Genomic DNA, 14,766 nt, shown 5'->3' with positions numbered 1-14,766 from the left:
ATGATATCAGAGCTTAAATTGTGAACACCTGGTTTGCAGAGGGCTAGGCTCCCCACATGGACTAAGCCTCCAGTTAATACGCTGTGACCATAGTTAAAGGGTAAAAATAGCCTTACTGTCAGACAGAGACCATTGTAAAATCTATTATGGAAGATGTAGTTTGGCTAAAATGCAATGCCATATCATTTGATTTCCTTTTTCACCTATTTTAAATTTGTGTCAGTTTTTAATATTTACTGTTTTCTTTTGGAATGAGGTTTAAGTTTTTTTTATCTAATCATTGTTGAGGTGTTTGTTTGCTTCCTGTTTGTATACAATTTTTAAAAATGAAGCCCAAGATAGGTGAATCTATTGAGACAGTACCTAAGTTGTTAATGACTTAGGGACATAGCAGGGAAGACAGGGGAAATGGGTCCCTAATGACAATGAGTACAGGACGACAGTGTTCTGAAATTGATTGTGGTGATATTTGTACAAATAGGCTTACTGTAGTTGAATGATTGTATTGTATCATATGTGAAGTATATACCAATAAAAATATAATTAAACAATAATAAATGCCTAACCTTACATGTTATTGACAAAAAATGTTATTGAAAATTTATCAAAATGAAGTACATTTCATAGTTTTTAAATCTATCCATTGCCACATGTTCTCTTAATTATCAAACACATCAGAATGTGTGCCAAGTGTCATAATTTCCGGAGGGTAGTGTAGCATCGAGGGAACGCATATCATTCCTCTCATTGCCGCATGCTTCCTCTGCACCCGCCCCTCCACCATGACCCAGTTCTACCTTACAAATATGACTAGATCACCAGAGGACACACATTGGTAAAGGTAAGAGCTCAAGACACATGGAATTCAGGGCTGATCAACCCCCCAGGAACAGTTGTGTGTTTGGGGAGGGTGGAGGGTGGGTGGTGGTGGGGTGGGTGGCGATGTCACAAGGGTAGGGGGATGGTCAGGTCAGGGGAAGGAGGAGAAAGGGGGAGCCCATTACAAGGTTGGATGTATTCCACTGCGCTCCCCCTCCCCACCTGAAGTGGACAAATAACAGAAATGTGGATGAAGGGAGGCAATAGTATAAGATATGAAATAATCATAACAATATATAATTGATCAAGAATACACTAAGGAGGGAGGGTGGGAAGGGAAGGCGGGAAAAGGAGCTGATACCAAGGACTGAAGTAGAAAACTGTTTTGGAAATGATGATGGCAACATATGTACAAATATGCTTAATGCAATTGATATATGGAATGTTATAAGAGCTGTAAAGCCCCCAGTAAAATGATTTTTAAGAAACAGAGCCTATGTGAGACACTGGGGAAAAGGCAAATGTCAGCCGTCATAAGGAAATTACTGGCATATTAACAGAACATAGACGATATGAGTGAGTTCCAGGCATCTACTGATATTTGTCTCCTCCTATGATGTGAATGTCTTTGAATGCATGCCAAGGCTTCCCCATACCTTGTATGCCCCTTGCACCTTCCCGGTATTGATTTTAATGCTACTTCCTCAGACTCCCTTATAAAAGTGCAGCCTTTCTGAACTGACAAACCACTAAAGAGTCCTGCAAGACAGGTAAGTGGATGCTACAGGTAGATGAGGCCCACATCTGGGATTTTCCCTCACCCCTTATAGGGATAGGTAGGAAGGTACCAGCTTTTATAGAACATAGCATTCAGACTCAGTAAATGGATGGCTTAGAGGCACTAGGGATAGAGATCCCTCTTTCTCTCCTGAACAATAGAAAGAAATGGACATCCCCAAAGTCAATTTCTTTGTAGGGGTTCAAAGGAAAAGACAAGTAATAATAAAGGGGTGTTTCTGCATTTCTCTCTCTCTCATTATCCTACCTCCAGTGATTTCTGATCGCTTTTTGACACACAGACAGAATGCCGTCACCCATGGCCCTTCCTAGCACGCTCTGGACACTGCTGTCCTGCCTGATGTTCCTATCCCAGGTTCAAGGTAAGGTTTTGATTTTTGTTTTCACATTAATAATGGCTGGTGAATGTTCTGAGCCAAGAGGAAGAAAAAGTAATCTCTTTGAGACAGAAGGTAGTGGTGGTGGATATTTGCATGTAACCAAACAGGCTGCAGTTCCTTTAACATTAATACTTCTTCCAAAAACTCGTTGTAAAAGGTCAGAGAGCGGGTCGACAGTAATGTACTAATTACTTTCCATTGTGTCCATGTACTTCAATTAATAATGGAGAATGATGAGATAAAGTGTGAAGAGTCGATTCTGACTTATACAGAGTGCTCAATACAAGAATGGTTATTCAATTGAGCATTGAAGAGGGGGAGTTAAATAAAGGAGATGATTCTCAGAAACACTGACAGAATTGGCAAGGGCAAGGGGAGTGCAGGAGTAAGTATCATTCTCTGTGCAGTAGTCTCATGGACATGTCCTCAGTGCTGTTTATCCACTTCCCCTCCCCAGTCTCCCAACGTCATTGTCCCTCATTCCTCTCCCCCCTTTGCCTTCCTCTACCACAGGGGAAGACTCCCCAGTGGACCCGGCCTCGGCCAGGATCAGCTGCCCCAGAGGCTCCAAGGCCTATGGGTCTTACTGCTACGCCTTGTTTCTGACGCCCAAAACCTGGATGGAGGCAGACGTACGTATTATGATGTGCAAATGGGGCCTACATGGGAAAATACATGGGATCATGGTGGGGGGAGGGGGCTTCCATTTTCCAGAATGTTGTGGTGACATGTACACCTTTCTCTCTTATGCACCATCCTCATGGACCCTGCATCACCTCTGGGGAAATTTCAATTTCCTCTCTGTCTCTCCATCCCCACACAGATAGCCTGCCAGAAGCGGTCCTCAGGATATCTCGTCTCGTTGCTAGGTGCAGCTGAAGGAGCCTTTGTTGCCTCCTTGGTGAAGAGCATGTCAAACAACTACCTATACATCTGGATGGGACTTCATGACCCCACACTGGTGTGATGACATTCTCTCCTCTCCCTTTTTTTCTCTCAAAAATGTCTGGTGTCACATAGACCATTCTCTGTTCACTGCGACTGCCCAAGCAGTTCTGCATGGAGTCCTGGAGCCCAGGGATCCTGGGGAACATATCTGGGAAAGGAAAGGTATTGCAGTCAGCTGGAGAGCTGAGCTCTGTGGAGATTCTGCTCTAAAGCTATAACAAAGTGCCTCTTTTAAAGGTTTTGACACAATACCGAGGCTTCATGATTCAGTTTTCTGAGTTTCACAGGTCTGTATAAACTGGGCTGATGGATTCCTAAGTGACTGTCTGCTTACCTCCTGTAGAATAGACATTTTGGTTTTTTTAGGGCTGTGGGCAGAAGCATTAACAATGCCACACTATTACTGTCTAACCAATGGCAAACGGCTTGGGGTGGTCTGCCTGCTGGCTGTGGCTTTGAGATTTGTCCAATCAGCAACTAGTTAAGAGTCATTGTAGAAGGGATGGTCCTTATAGAATGGGTGGCTTGGGGATCAGAAATTCCCACGAGGGGACTTAGGGGAAGAGAGCTATCCCAACCCTTATCTCACCTGCCTCTTTTCTTCACTCTGTAGGGGTTGGAACCCAATGACGGCGGCTGGGAGTGGAGTAACAGAGATGTGCTGAATTATTTGAACTGGGAACGCGATCCTTCCACCAACTCAAAGCCTGGCCACTGTGGGACACTCTCTCGGCACACAGGTAAGAATTAAAGGAGTCATTCTTCTCCCACCCTTCCCCATCTCCTTTTCCCTTCTCTGTGTGCCTAATCTTCAGGAAATTCTCCCATGCTAGTAGATTCAGTGTTGGCTCCTTTCCTTCTTCCCTTCCTTTCTTTCCTTTACTTTCTCTCTGGCGCTTTCACCTGGAGAGGGACACTGGTGAGGATGTGGGTTTGAATCCAAGGCTAGAATCTGAGATGCCACCTTCCAGGTTCATAGCCTTCAATGGCTCCATACACCTCTCGTCTCTCTTCAGGATTTCTGAAATGGAAGGACTACGACTGCACTCAGAGGTTGCCCTATGTTTGCAAGTTCAAGGACTAAGATCGGTGGAAAAACAGCAACGGGGGCTCATGTGATCATCATGTACTGTATGCCTAGTGTGTGAAGACTTATCAGGGAGAAAATATTATCCTCAAATCCTCAACTTGGTCTTTACAATCGGATCCTCTCTTTGCTTCCCTCTCCCAAGCCCTCATTTTATGATTCCTTGTGTGTTGTATGGCCTAAGAACTAAGGATGAAATAATAAAACTGAAAAAAAATTCTACGATTTTTTTGTTGTGTGTATTTTATTTAATAAGTCAATCCCTAAGTAATAAAAAGGGGCTGTGGCAGAACTGTGGAATATCTTGTCGGTGTCTCGTGTCTATCAGTTCTTGAAGAAAATGACAAAAGTAAATTCCTCCTAGTGTGTTTGATTTCACATGTGTGTCCTGCAGCTGGAGGATGTGGGTTCTAGGCAGACACGTCTGTCCTACACAGTCCCCTGCCCAGCTCTGATGGACTGACACACCTGCCTTAGTGGCTTCTGATGGTGCTTACAGGATGGCTTCTAAAACTTACGAGAGTGAGGGACCTGCATGTCTTTTTTTCCTTTTAATTTCCAATTTTCTTTGTGCTACTACTTTTTAAAATAGAGGACACTAATAAAACGATTTGTCATTTGGAATTCCAGTATGAACTTGGATATGTAAAGTTCTTAGACGTTGATGCTCTTTTTCTTCAAATAAGGAAAACATTGAACTAAATTGAAATCCCCAACTTTCCTCCTATTCATCAGGGAACATAGACACAGAGCAAGCACTTGGGTCTCTGCAAAGGCATGTGAATGCAGCCTATGACAGCTTAGATCCGTTATTTGAAAGAAAAGCCCTAGAGTCACATATTGCTAGGATCAGTTAAATAGTAATTTTGGCAAATTTCTGGGTGCTGAATAGGTATTAGTCTTAAGAGCAAGAAACACCGGAAGAGTATCATCTTAGGGACACTAACCCAGTTTTGTGCATTATACTTTCAGAACTCTAGAGAGTTCTCATGTTGAAGAGCCAAGATAGATCCTTTCATGACTAGCAAGGGAAGGGGAAACAACCATTTAATTTTTTTTCTAGAGTGTTCTCCATGGGCTTGCATATTTTACCCAAGTCATTTCATTAGGACTTAATCTAGACATCAGGTCATTCCATAGTTCAATCACATCCAGCGGTACTGTACACTTTTTACCACAATCATTTTAAAACATTTCTTCCTTCTTAAACTCCTTGATATCAGCTCCCCCCACTTCCCCAGCAGCCCACCAGGAACCCTTATTCTAGTTGTTTTCTCTATGGGCTCCTTAATCCTGGGTTTCATACACTGAAGAAGAGTCACAAATACAAAGATTCAAGAAGGCTATGCACAATGACAAAATACATCAGAAATAAACCCCGATATGAAAAAAAACCCCAGAAAATATGGAAAACCAGATCTAACCCAAAGTGTATCAGATGGGAAGATCAAGTGACAGGATGAAAACCATTCAAGTCAGCGTGATCTGTTTGATCTCCTCCAGTGATCTCTCTAGTACTCTCTGTTTATTCCCATCCCTAATTACGGCTAGAGGAAAATCACCGAAGGCTCCTGTGTAGAGTTCACAAATGTATTTGGGGGCTTGCACTGTCATCTATAACCTTCTGCAACCCAGAATCTGACAAGTTAAGCTCTGATACTATTCCTGCCTTGGGTTTGGGATTATATAATTTACAATCCTCAGGTCACGGATGGTGGTGTGCTTCTTGCATGTGGAGGAGGTTGACATCTCACATAGATGGCTGCTTGTTTGGAAATAAGCCTTTAAGGTCCCAGATGCTATTCTATCTGACAGCCAGACACCATCTAATTTCATCACCACGCTTTGCTACAGTATCCAGACCTTCTGTGCTTCCTTCATGAGGGGGAGTATCAGGTAGGCCATGTCTTCAAAACTAGTTATTCTTAGATTGGAGTTAGGATTTAGTGCAGGCCCAAATCCATTCCTGGATCTATGGTCTTTATCTGCCTCTGGCTCCCCTTAGAGCTCTCCTTGTTATTTTATATCAGAGAATCTTATCATTCATCTCCCCGGCACACTAGTTCTTCTGTTAATAATGTCATTGATTAGCACATGATATTAATTTTTAAAACACTTGAGAGAAGGGAGACTGAACAATGGTAGGCTAACTTCATATCACAATGCCAGAATTAGTCACTTGAAAAGAATAAATCTTTACGTGGTTGAACGCTATTTATACAAACCATGGGAGTTGGTTGCCAGACAAAATTTGCAATAATATTCACTGACAATGTCAATCACAAATCGGTAAGAATAATATGTATCTTAATGCAGCAAGTAAGGCATTGGTATAAGTCTATGTTGGACCACCTACCGACAGTTCGATACTCTTGGTATAGCTTCTTTGCATACCATGTAACTTTGGTCTCATGTCCTCAGGATGCAGGGGCTTGGGAGGTAGACTCAAGCTCACCTAGTGAAATGTCCACATGGATCCCTGTAGTATGGCCTTTGCAGTATGCTGTGTGCCTCGGAGGTTTAGGATTCAGTGTCCTCGTGTTCTATGGTACTTGGCCTGGGTACCCAGGGCAGTCTACTCTCTGAGGAAAAGACTTTGCCAGATGTATATCCTCCTGTAGGAGAAGAGCATTCAACCAACTCCATCTCCATTTAGCCTTCATATTCAATTAAGGTGACCAAATAAAAACTGGAAAATACTTATGGAGGTAATAGAATAGGGATATAGACCTACTGTTAGAATGAGATTCAATCATAAAGTTATTGCACTTTCTCCTCTCTGACATTAACATAATAAGAAAACTTTAATATGATAACAATGAAATATAATAAAAGACAAGCAAGATGCACATACTACTTAAGGGAGAATACCTAGAAAAGCCTAAAGACAATTGGGGAGGCAAAAAAAAATGTTTTTAAGACTATCAAAGGAATTTTAAATCTCTGGCCCTTCTAACTTTGCCACATATGAAATATAGTTTTAAGCACACCAAGATCAAATGAAACAAATTGCCACAGAGCTGACTCTGGAGCACGATGAGTGCTGTGTCTGAGGAGATCTGTGGGCCGTAGGTGGTGACTGATTTTTCAGAAGCAAATTGACATGCTCACCTTCCAAGACATCTCTTGATGTGGTACAATTACCCCTTTAGCACAACTTTCATTTAGTAATAGAATGCTAAGCCATTTGTGCATTGCCAGCTTCCTCAGCAGAATGGCACGAACCTGACATTAATGATTTTACCAGTATATAATGTGTGACAATCAACAGAAAATTATGACAAGAGGAAAGTCAAGGAAAAAAGCATAATCTAGAGATAAAGGAAGCACCAATACCACAATTTGGTATGGCATAGATATTGAAATTTTCACTCAGAAATTTTAAAGCACAGTTGTTAATACATTAAAAATTCTAATGAAGTAAATACACAACATCAGAGAATACAGAAAGACACAGAACTCTAAGAAAAGACACAAGGCAATTCTGGCTATTAAAATATTTTAAAAGAAATAAGAATTTAATGTGGACTCACACATAGCAGAGATATGACTAAGGAAAGATAGAATTTTTTTAAGTTCTAATAATTTTGCCAATATGAACTTCTCAAAAGAATATACTGTAGACACACTTTGATATCATACATAGATAAAATAGAAAACATAGTTAACCAAGTTAAAATTTTTCAAAAATTGCTAAAAGCCTCAAAATCAAAGATTCGGGAATTTCAGAAAATATCAAGCAGAATAAATACCAAAAGATTTTCATCTGGACATATCATATTCAAACAGCTGAAAATCAAAGATAAATAGAATATATTTAAAGAAGTCAGGTTGGTGGGAGTAAGCCCTCTTAGCTATAGAGAAACAACGGGAAAGAAAATTGCAGGAATCATCTCTTCAGAAACCAGGCAAGCAAGATTGTAGATGGAAATAGCTAAAATACTGGCTAAAAAAATCAAATCAAAAGACTGAACTAGAACTATGTAGTTATTTATGCAAACAAAAGTCTCCTATTTCTCTTCCAGAACAACTGATGTGTTTGAACTGTCTATCGTGGGGTTAGCAGGCCAAGTGATAACACTATCCAACTAGCAGGCTGCAGGAAGTACCATACTGCTTTCAAAGTGACTGCACTCTATTACAATCCTACCGGCGGTGTATACATTTTCTAGACTCTCTATTCCTCACCAGTGTGTTGTTTTCATTTGTATTTTAATGGTTAAGAGTTGCAAATCTCTGATTGTCTTATTTGTACAAGTATCAGTTCAGAGCTTCTATCCATATTTTATGTGGACTGTTTATTTTTTATTCATTAAACTATTGATGATTTTTGTAAATTTTTGAGATTAATATAAATTTCTTTATTGTGCATAAATAAAAAAAAGACACGATGAGGCTGGTAACTGTCATTCTAAGCACCAGCAGCTCTGAGAAAGAAAGACAAAGTTGCATGTGAATGTAAAATTTACAGTCTCAGATACCGGAGGAGCAGTTTCTTTGTCTATGGTGTTGATACAATTTGGAGTCTGCTCTCTGTGGTGATGATGCTGCAGTCTCTTTTTGTTCAGATCTCAGTAGGTCTGGCTCATAACAACCCTATATATGCAACAGAATGAAACAATGTCCAGGCCTGTGCCAGCCTTCAAATTTTTCATTTTTTTACCCAGATTACCAGTCACTGTGTCAATGCATCGTGTTGAGGGTCTTCTTCTTTTCCCATGCCCACCTACTATAATAAAACAATGTTCTTCTTCAAGGACTGATCTCTCCTGACGACCTGTCCAAAGTTAGTGAGATGATGTCTCACCATCTTTACCGCTAAGGGGCACTCTGGCAGTACTTCTTCCAAGACAGATCTGTCTGTTCTATTGGCAGTGCATGGTACATTAAATACTCGTAGGCAGTAGCATAATTCAAATGAATCCACCATTTTTTTTTTTTTTTTTGCTTTTCTTTATTCAATGTCCAACTTTCACATGCATATGAGACAATGGAAAATACCATGACTTGGATGGAGGTCAATGAAGTGTTCTGGAATTCTCATCCTTCTCATGAATTCCCATTCTTCTCCATAGTTGGTTATGATTCAAATGCCTTAGCCTAGTCAACCAAACATAAGTAAACATCTTTCTGGTGTTTTCTGCTTTGAGTCAAGAGCCATCTGACATCAGCAATAAAGCCCACGTTCTACAACTTCTGGATCTGGCCCGAACCTCCAGCAGCTCCCTGTCAATGTAATGCTGCAACTGTTGTTGGATGATCCTCAACAGAGTTTTACTCCCATGTGATATCAAGGACATGGTTCTGTCATTCTGTTGAGTCGCCTTTCTTTGGAATGACTATAAATATGAATCCCTTCCAATCAGCTGGACATGTAACTGTCTTCCCCATTTCGTGGCATGGATTTTTTTCTCGAGTTCCTTTAGCGTAAGACATTGAAAGTGTTCTTCCTTTAGTTTTCTCTCCTTGCTCATTGTAATCTTTTACTTTTCTAACCTATAAGAATCTACATATAATCTCCTCCCTCGGGGACGGACAACAGAAAAGTGGGTGAAGGGAGGTGTCAGATAGAGTAAGATATGACAAAATAATAATAATTTATAAATTATCATGGTTTCATGAGGGAGGGGAGAGCGGGGAAGGAGGGGGGGAATGAGGAGCTAATATCAAGGGCTCAAGTAGAAAGCAAATGTTTTGAGAATGATGATTGCAACAAATGTACAAATGTGCTTGACACAATAGATGTATGTATGGATTGTGATAAGAATTGTACAAGCCCCCAATAAAATGATTAAAAAACAAAAAAGAAAAAAAGGAGGAGCTGTATCATTTTCCATATTTGTGCATTTTTCAATCCATCCAAAAGTGCATAAGAGTTCCAGTTTTCACACAGCATGCCAGCATTTGTTCTGCTCTGTTTTGTTTTCTTTTGATCAGTGCCGTTATTTCTAGGGTGATGTTTAGCTCTCTAATGTATGATGAAGAAACTCTGGTAGTGCTGTGCTCTAAACCTGGACCTGATAAAAGTGTATTTTATCATTCATCAGTGGCTCTAGGGGAGAAAGATAAGGCTCTCTGCTATTATAAAGATGTACAGTCTCAGATGCTCATTGGATTTTGCTTTCCTCGAGAACCCAGCCTAACATAATGAATCATGCACCTCTAAGAATTTCTACATTTTTATTTATTTTTCTTATTGTTCTTCAAACAAATTAATGTGAGCAGATTTGTCATCTACTTCAATCACTCTAACTCCATTGGTTAATTCTGGTTCTATGATCTTCCATTGAGTTATCTATTTCAGACATTTGATTCGTAAGCTTGTGGCCCTTTTTGTGTCGTTGCTAAGTGCCTGCTCTTTCACTTCTTCTTGTTGTGTCCTTCACGGAATTCTTCCCAAGTCTTGGCTGTGGTTTCCCTGACTTTTTCTGTCTTCCTTGATCTCATTGAGAATTGTATACTAAGTGTTTTGAATGAATAATTAGGCATTTATGTTCACATTGACTACTCAGAATGATTCTCCATGTCTTTATTTTGGTCACTTACTGAGTTATCTCTCTCTGATTGTTTATCTATTAAAAAAAAAGTATCTGCTGTCTCTGAGCCTGATTACAGTATAATGTTGTTGCTGTCCGCTCCATAGAGTCAACTCCAACTCAAAGCGCCACTATGCACAACAGAAGGAAACCCTGCTCAGTCCTGTGCCAGCCTCACAATTGTCCTCATAGTTGAGGCCATTGTTGATGACACCGTGTGAATCCATTTGATGGAGGACCTCCTCTTTATTGCTACCCCTCTGCTCTACGAAGTACGATGTCCTCCTCCAGGGATAGGTCTCTCCTGACAACACACCCGAGGTGCATGAAAGAGTATCTCACCATCCATGCTTCTAAGGAGCATTTTGGCTACACTTCTTCACAAACAGACCTGTTCTTCTGGAGTCCATGGTACCTTCGATAGTTTTTTCCAACACCATAGTTCAAATGTATTGATTCTTCTTCAGTCTTCCTTATTCAACATCCAACTTTCATATGCATGTCGTACTGTAGGATTACATTACCTATTACCTGTATCTTTGTTTTGTCTTATTGATTTATTTTTATATTTGGCTTTTTTTCATATATCTGAGTGGGTAGTGTGGTTAGTAATATGGCAGTGTGAATGTGCTTGTCATCTAGCTATGAATGGATGGGTTAGTAGCTTGCAGTGTACCATGAAGTTCTTCTGGGTTGGTGCCAGCACTTAGTGCACCTACTGAGATCATGCTGGGAATCTCTGTATTTGCTTTGAGGGAATGATTTCCAAATGGAGCAAACCCTCTGCATGTGCACAGATGGTCATTTCAGTAGATGGTAGACATTGAAGGTTTTCAGTACATGCACATTGGCCTGGTGGAACTGCTTGAATATAGAGTGTGTGACTTAAAGTGAGGCAGATATTGGATGCAGATGCAAGGGACTCCTGCTCATTATTAGGTAGAGGTACAGGTGGCATCTGTCAAGATGTGCCGGGAATGACTTCTAAGGTGATATTCAATATGGACACCAAAGTGGGTTCACTATTGTCAGTTGTTAGGTTATGGGCGTTGTGGGTGAGTGGCAAGGGAGTGAGCACCAGCAGCCAAAGGGGAGTCAGATGGAGTGGGAAGATTGATGAGTAAAATACATCTTCTGTTGCTGGACCATGGCATAGCAGCACGCCATTGATTCCCTAACTATTGACAATGTATGCTCTGCCAGTAGCTACCCCAATGGCATGAAAGTGAAAGTGTGAGCCAGCAGTATATAGGTGGGTCGGGGTACATTCCCCAGCTCTCAGTGCTATTGCCAGAGAAGTAAGGAGATTGAGAAATAATAACGAAATAGAATGTTTACCTTTGTTCTAGGCAACTTTCATCTGTAAAACAAGAGAGGACATGTTTTCCTAGAGTGTTTAATTTGCCATTGGAATGGTAATGTTCTTTAGAAGACCTTACCCAGAATATTAGATTTCTGGAATACATGGATGAGATTAAAAATACCAGGTAAATTCTGTGACAGACATGCAAGAGTGTTATTGGCTGAGCTACATTAACCTAATGGACACTAGGAAATGAATGTGCTCAGTACAATCCCACCGATACAATTCCTTGCTTCTAGTAAATGACTGATATTATACCTGTTTCCCTTATAATGACTCTTTTAAATGCTATTAGCTCCAACTTCCCTTTAATTTAGATGATGTCTAAATTGCCAATACACTCCATTATCTCCATTAATCATTTAAGCTACCTATATGCCTGGCAACACAGATGCTATTAACCCCATCTTACAATGAAAAATTCCAACATCAGAGGTGGACCTTGGCATAGTCACATAGCCACATTGCAAATTATTGGTCAAGTCAGTCTGACAACTGAATTGTACTCTTTTTAGTTCTTCCATGATGATATTAACACCTACGCTTTATCATTCGAATTAAAACTCCTCACGTATTCAACCGCAATGACTTAAATTCTGCAAAGATCCAGTTAATTACTTACTAACATGATAGGTTTGGAAAATGTCTCACCCAAGTTGCTGGATACATTACTTTTAGAATATCCTGTTTGCTTTCTGTTAATGGAAATTTCCACGGGTGATTGGTTATTTATTTTTTGTAAGCTTCATGCAGAGTTAAAAAATCACGTCTTAAAAAATGATATATACTGTATGGCATATGACTCTGGGTAATTGTAAGCATGTTATTGTAAGTTTATAGAAGGTTTGTAGAAGATATTAGCTTTGCACTGGACGATTCATACACATTTTCTTTCATTGTAGTCACTGCAGTTCCCTCAGTAGACCCTTACTTATTTCACTTCTCCGTGTTTTCTATTTCCAATTCTTTCCCTCTAATTCTTCTGAACATTAAATAAATGCTTCCTTTTCCTAAAAGATGATCCCAAAAGTGTTATTGATCCTAGCACATGCCTATTGATGGTTTGGCTGAAAGTTGAACTATGGTTGTGACTCTCTTTCAAACTGTGAAAGGTAGCTAATGGCCACAGGCTCAGAGGGGTCACTCGGCTCCACCAGACCAATGTCTGAGGTTTCACTAGGACCTACCAGACCAATCAGGCTGATGAGTTTTTTAGTCTTTTGTTTTATTCTACATTTTTCTACCACTCTATTTAGGACTTTCCAATGTGATCCTTTTAAGAGCAACTGGTGATGCTAGATTGTTGCCATATAGTTGCTTTTGTCTCAGGGTTGTGGACTACTATTTGAGTAGTCCAGTATTCCTTTCAATTAACTGTCTCCATGAATCTTTCTATTTCCACCAAACATATTTCTTCCAGAAGGGTAGTGATCAATTGTTAAATCTTAGAAAGACCCTCATGAGCTTTAAGACTACCGTCATTATTCATCAAAGTATTATGTCAACAACTGTCTTCATGAATGATGTCCTGGCCAAAACAATGGCAGTGGTACATCGGTGAAGAGATGCTGGTTCCTGGAGAAGGACATCGTGCTTTTTGAAGTGAAGCGTCAGGGAAAAAGAAGAAGAACTCTGATGGGATGGACTGACTCTGACTGCAGCAACAGGCTCAAGCATAACAACACTTAAACGATGGCATTAGGATTAAGTAGTCCTCCATAAGGTCCCTGTGCATCAGAATGAACTTGAGGACCCCAAACCACAACAATGATAATGTACCTCACCATAATGTTAATTATAGATTGGTATGACTTAATTGCTGCTATTTTGCCCCATGGGATTGTGTGTGTGTGTGTGTGTGTGTAAAATGCTTTCATCTTCAAAACTGACACCTTCCCTTATTGATAAATTTGCATCTCTACCTCTAAGTATATTCTCTGAATTCAGTTCCTGGAGTAATAAACACTGAGAATATAAATATTTCTCCCCATTTTGAACTATTTGCTTGAATAATTGGTATGAGAGTGATTGTGTCATCAGGAGCCCCCTTGGACCGAGCCATTTTTCAAAGTCCATGCACACACCATGCATTTTGGATCCAGGATTTACAAACATGTCATGTCTAAAAACAATGTGAAGGAGATCCCAGAAACTGAAGATTGTTGGTACTAGAATGTGGGAGTTAATTGATCCTCAGGGTGAATTGAGATATTTAAGACCTCAGCACATGTGTCTTCAGCATGGTATTTACTCTGGAAAGACCATGGGTCAGCTCTGAGCCAAACCAAAACAAAATAGAGTTATAAGAAATTAATGTGGCTCAAATGATTTCAGAGAAATGTGTTCAGGTAAGAGTTTGCAAGTATATATTATTTTTTTAAAAAAATAAGAGCTTCTGAGATAATTGGAGATAATATCTAAAAAATCATTGAATTCATTTTAATTATCATGCTCCAGGAGAAGTTTGGTAGGACAATTCAAATAAATATGAAAAATGGCAATGAAATCAAGTTTCTGAAAAATGTGCAGTAAACACTATGAAGGCTGCACATGGCAATGGGACAGGAGGAAAGCATAAAGAAATAGAGGAAAGAAGTAGGAGGCAAAGGGCATACATACAAGCCTAAATACAGACATGTACATATGTAAATATATTTAAGATTATGGGGGGAACGGACCTAGGTGCAAATAATTATAGGTTTGGTAGTAGGGTGGCAGGTGGACATTGGGCCTCCTCATGCACACTCCCCTAATATAAGAGCACCTTGCTCAGCTAAACCGTCATTTCATGATATCTACCTTCCTGACATGATCGCTGAAGACAGATGTGTGCAT

The 14,766-nt window shown here is 40.1% G+C and overlaps 1 protein-coding gene across 3 annotated transcripts in view; it reads left to right on the top strand.

Moving 5' to 3' along the window:
• The first annotated feature begins 1,903 nt into the window (after window positions 1-1,903).
• The window catches only part of LOC101649761 (lithostathine-1-alpha-like), a 27,742-nt gene continuing 14,879 nt past the window's right edge, over window positions 1,904-14,766 (top strand). The window contains exons 1-5 of one of the 3 annotated variants that reach the window (XM_004713844.1): window positions 1,904-1,979; window positions 2,511-2,629; window positions 2,821-2,958; window positions 3,559-3,685; window positions 3,962-4,029. In XM_004713844.1, coding sequence (XP_004713901.1) covers window positions 1,904-1,979; window positions 2,511-2,629; window positions 2,821-2,958; window positions 3,559-3,685; window positions 3,962-4,029 — 528 coding nt within the window. Of the gene's footprint in view, window positions 1,980-2,510; window positions 2,630-2,820; window positions 2,959-3,558; window positions 3,686-3,961; window positions 4,030-14,766 lie in introns of those variants that run through there. The other 2 variants (XM_004713847.1, XM_004713846.1) reach the window with 2 other exon arrangements.

This window comes from Echinops telfairi, unplaced genomic scaffold, assembly GCF_000313985.2.
Source record: "Echinops telfairi isolate 266 unplaced genomic scaffold, ASM31398v2 ScPeMD7_7467;HRSCAF=8505_1, whole genome shotgun sequence".
In the NCBI taxonomy this organism is placed as follows: Eukaryota; Metazoa; Chordata; class Mammalia; order Afrosoricida; family Tenrecidae; genus Echinops; species Echinops telfairi.
This window is presented reverse-complemented; position numbering and strand designations above follow the sequence as displayed.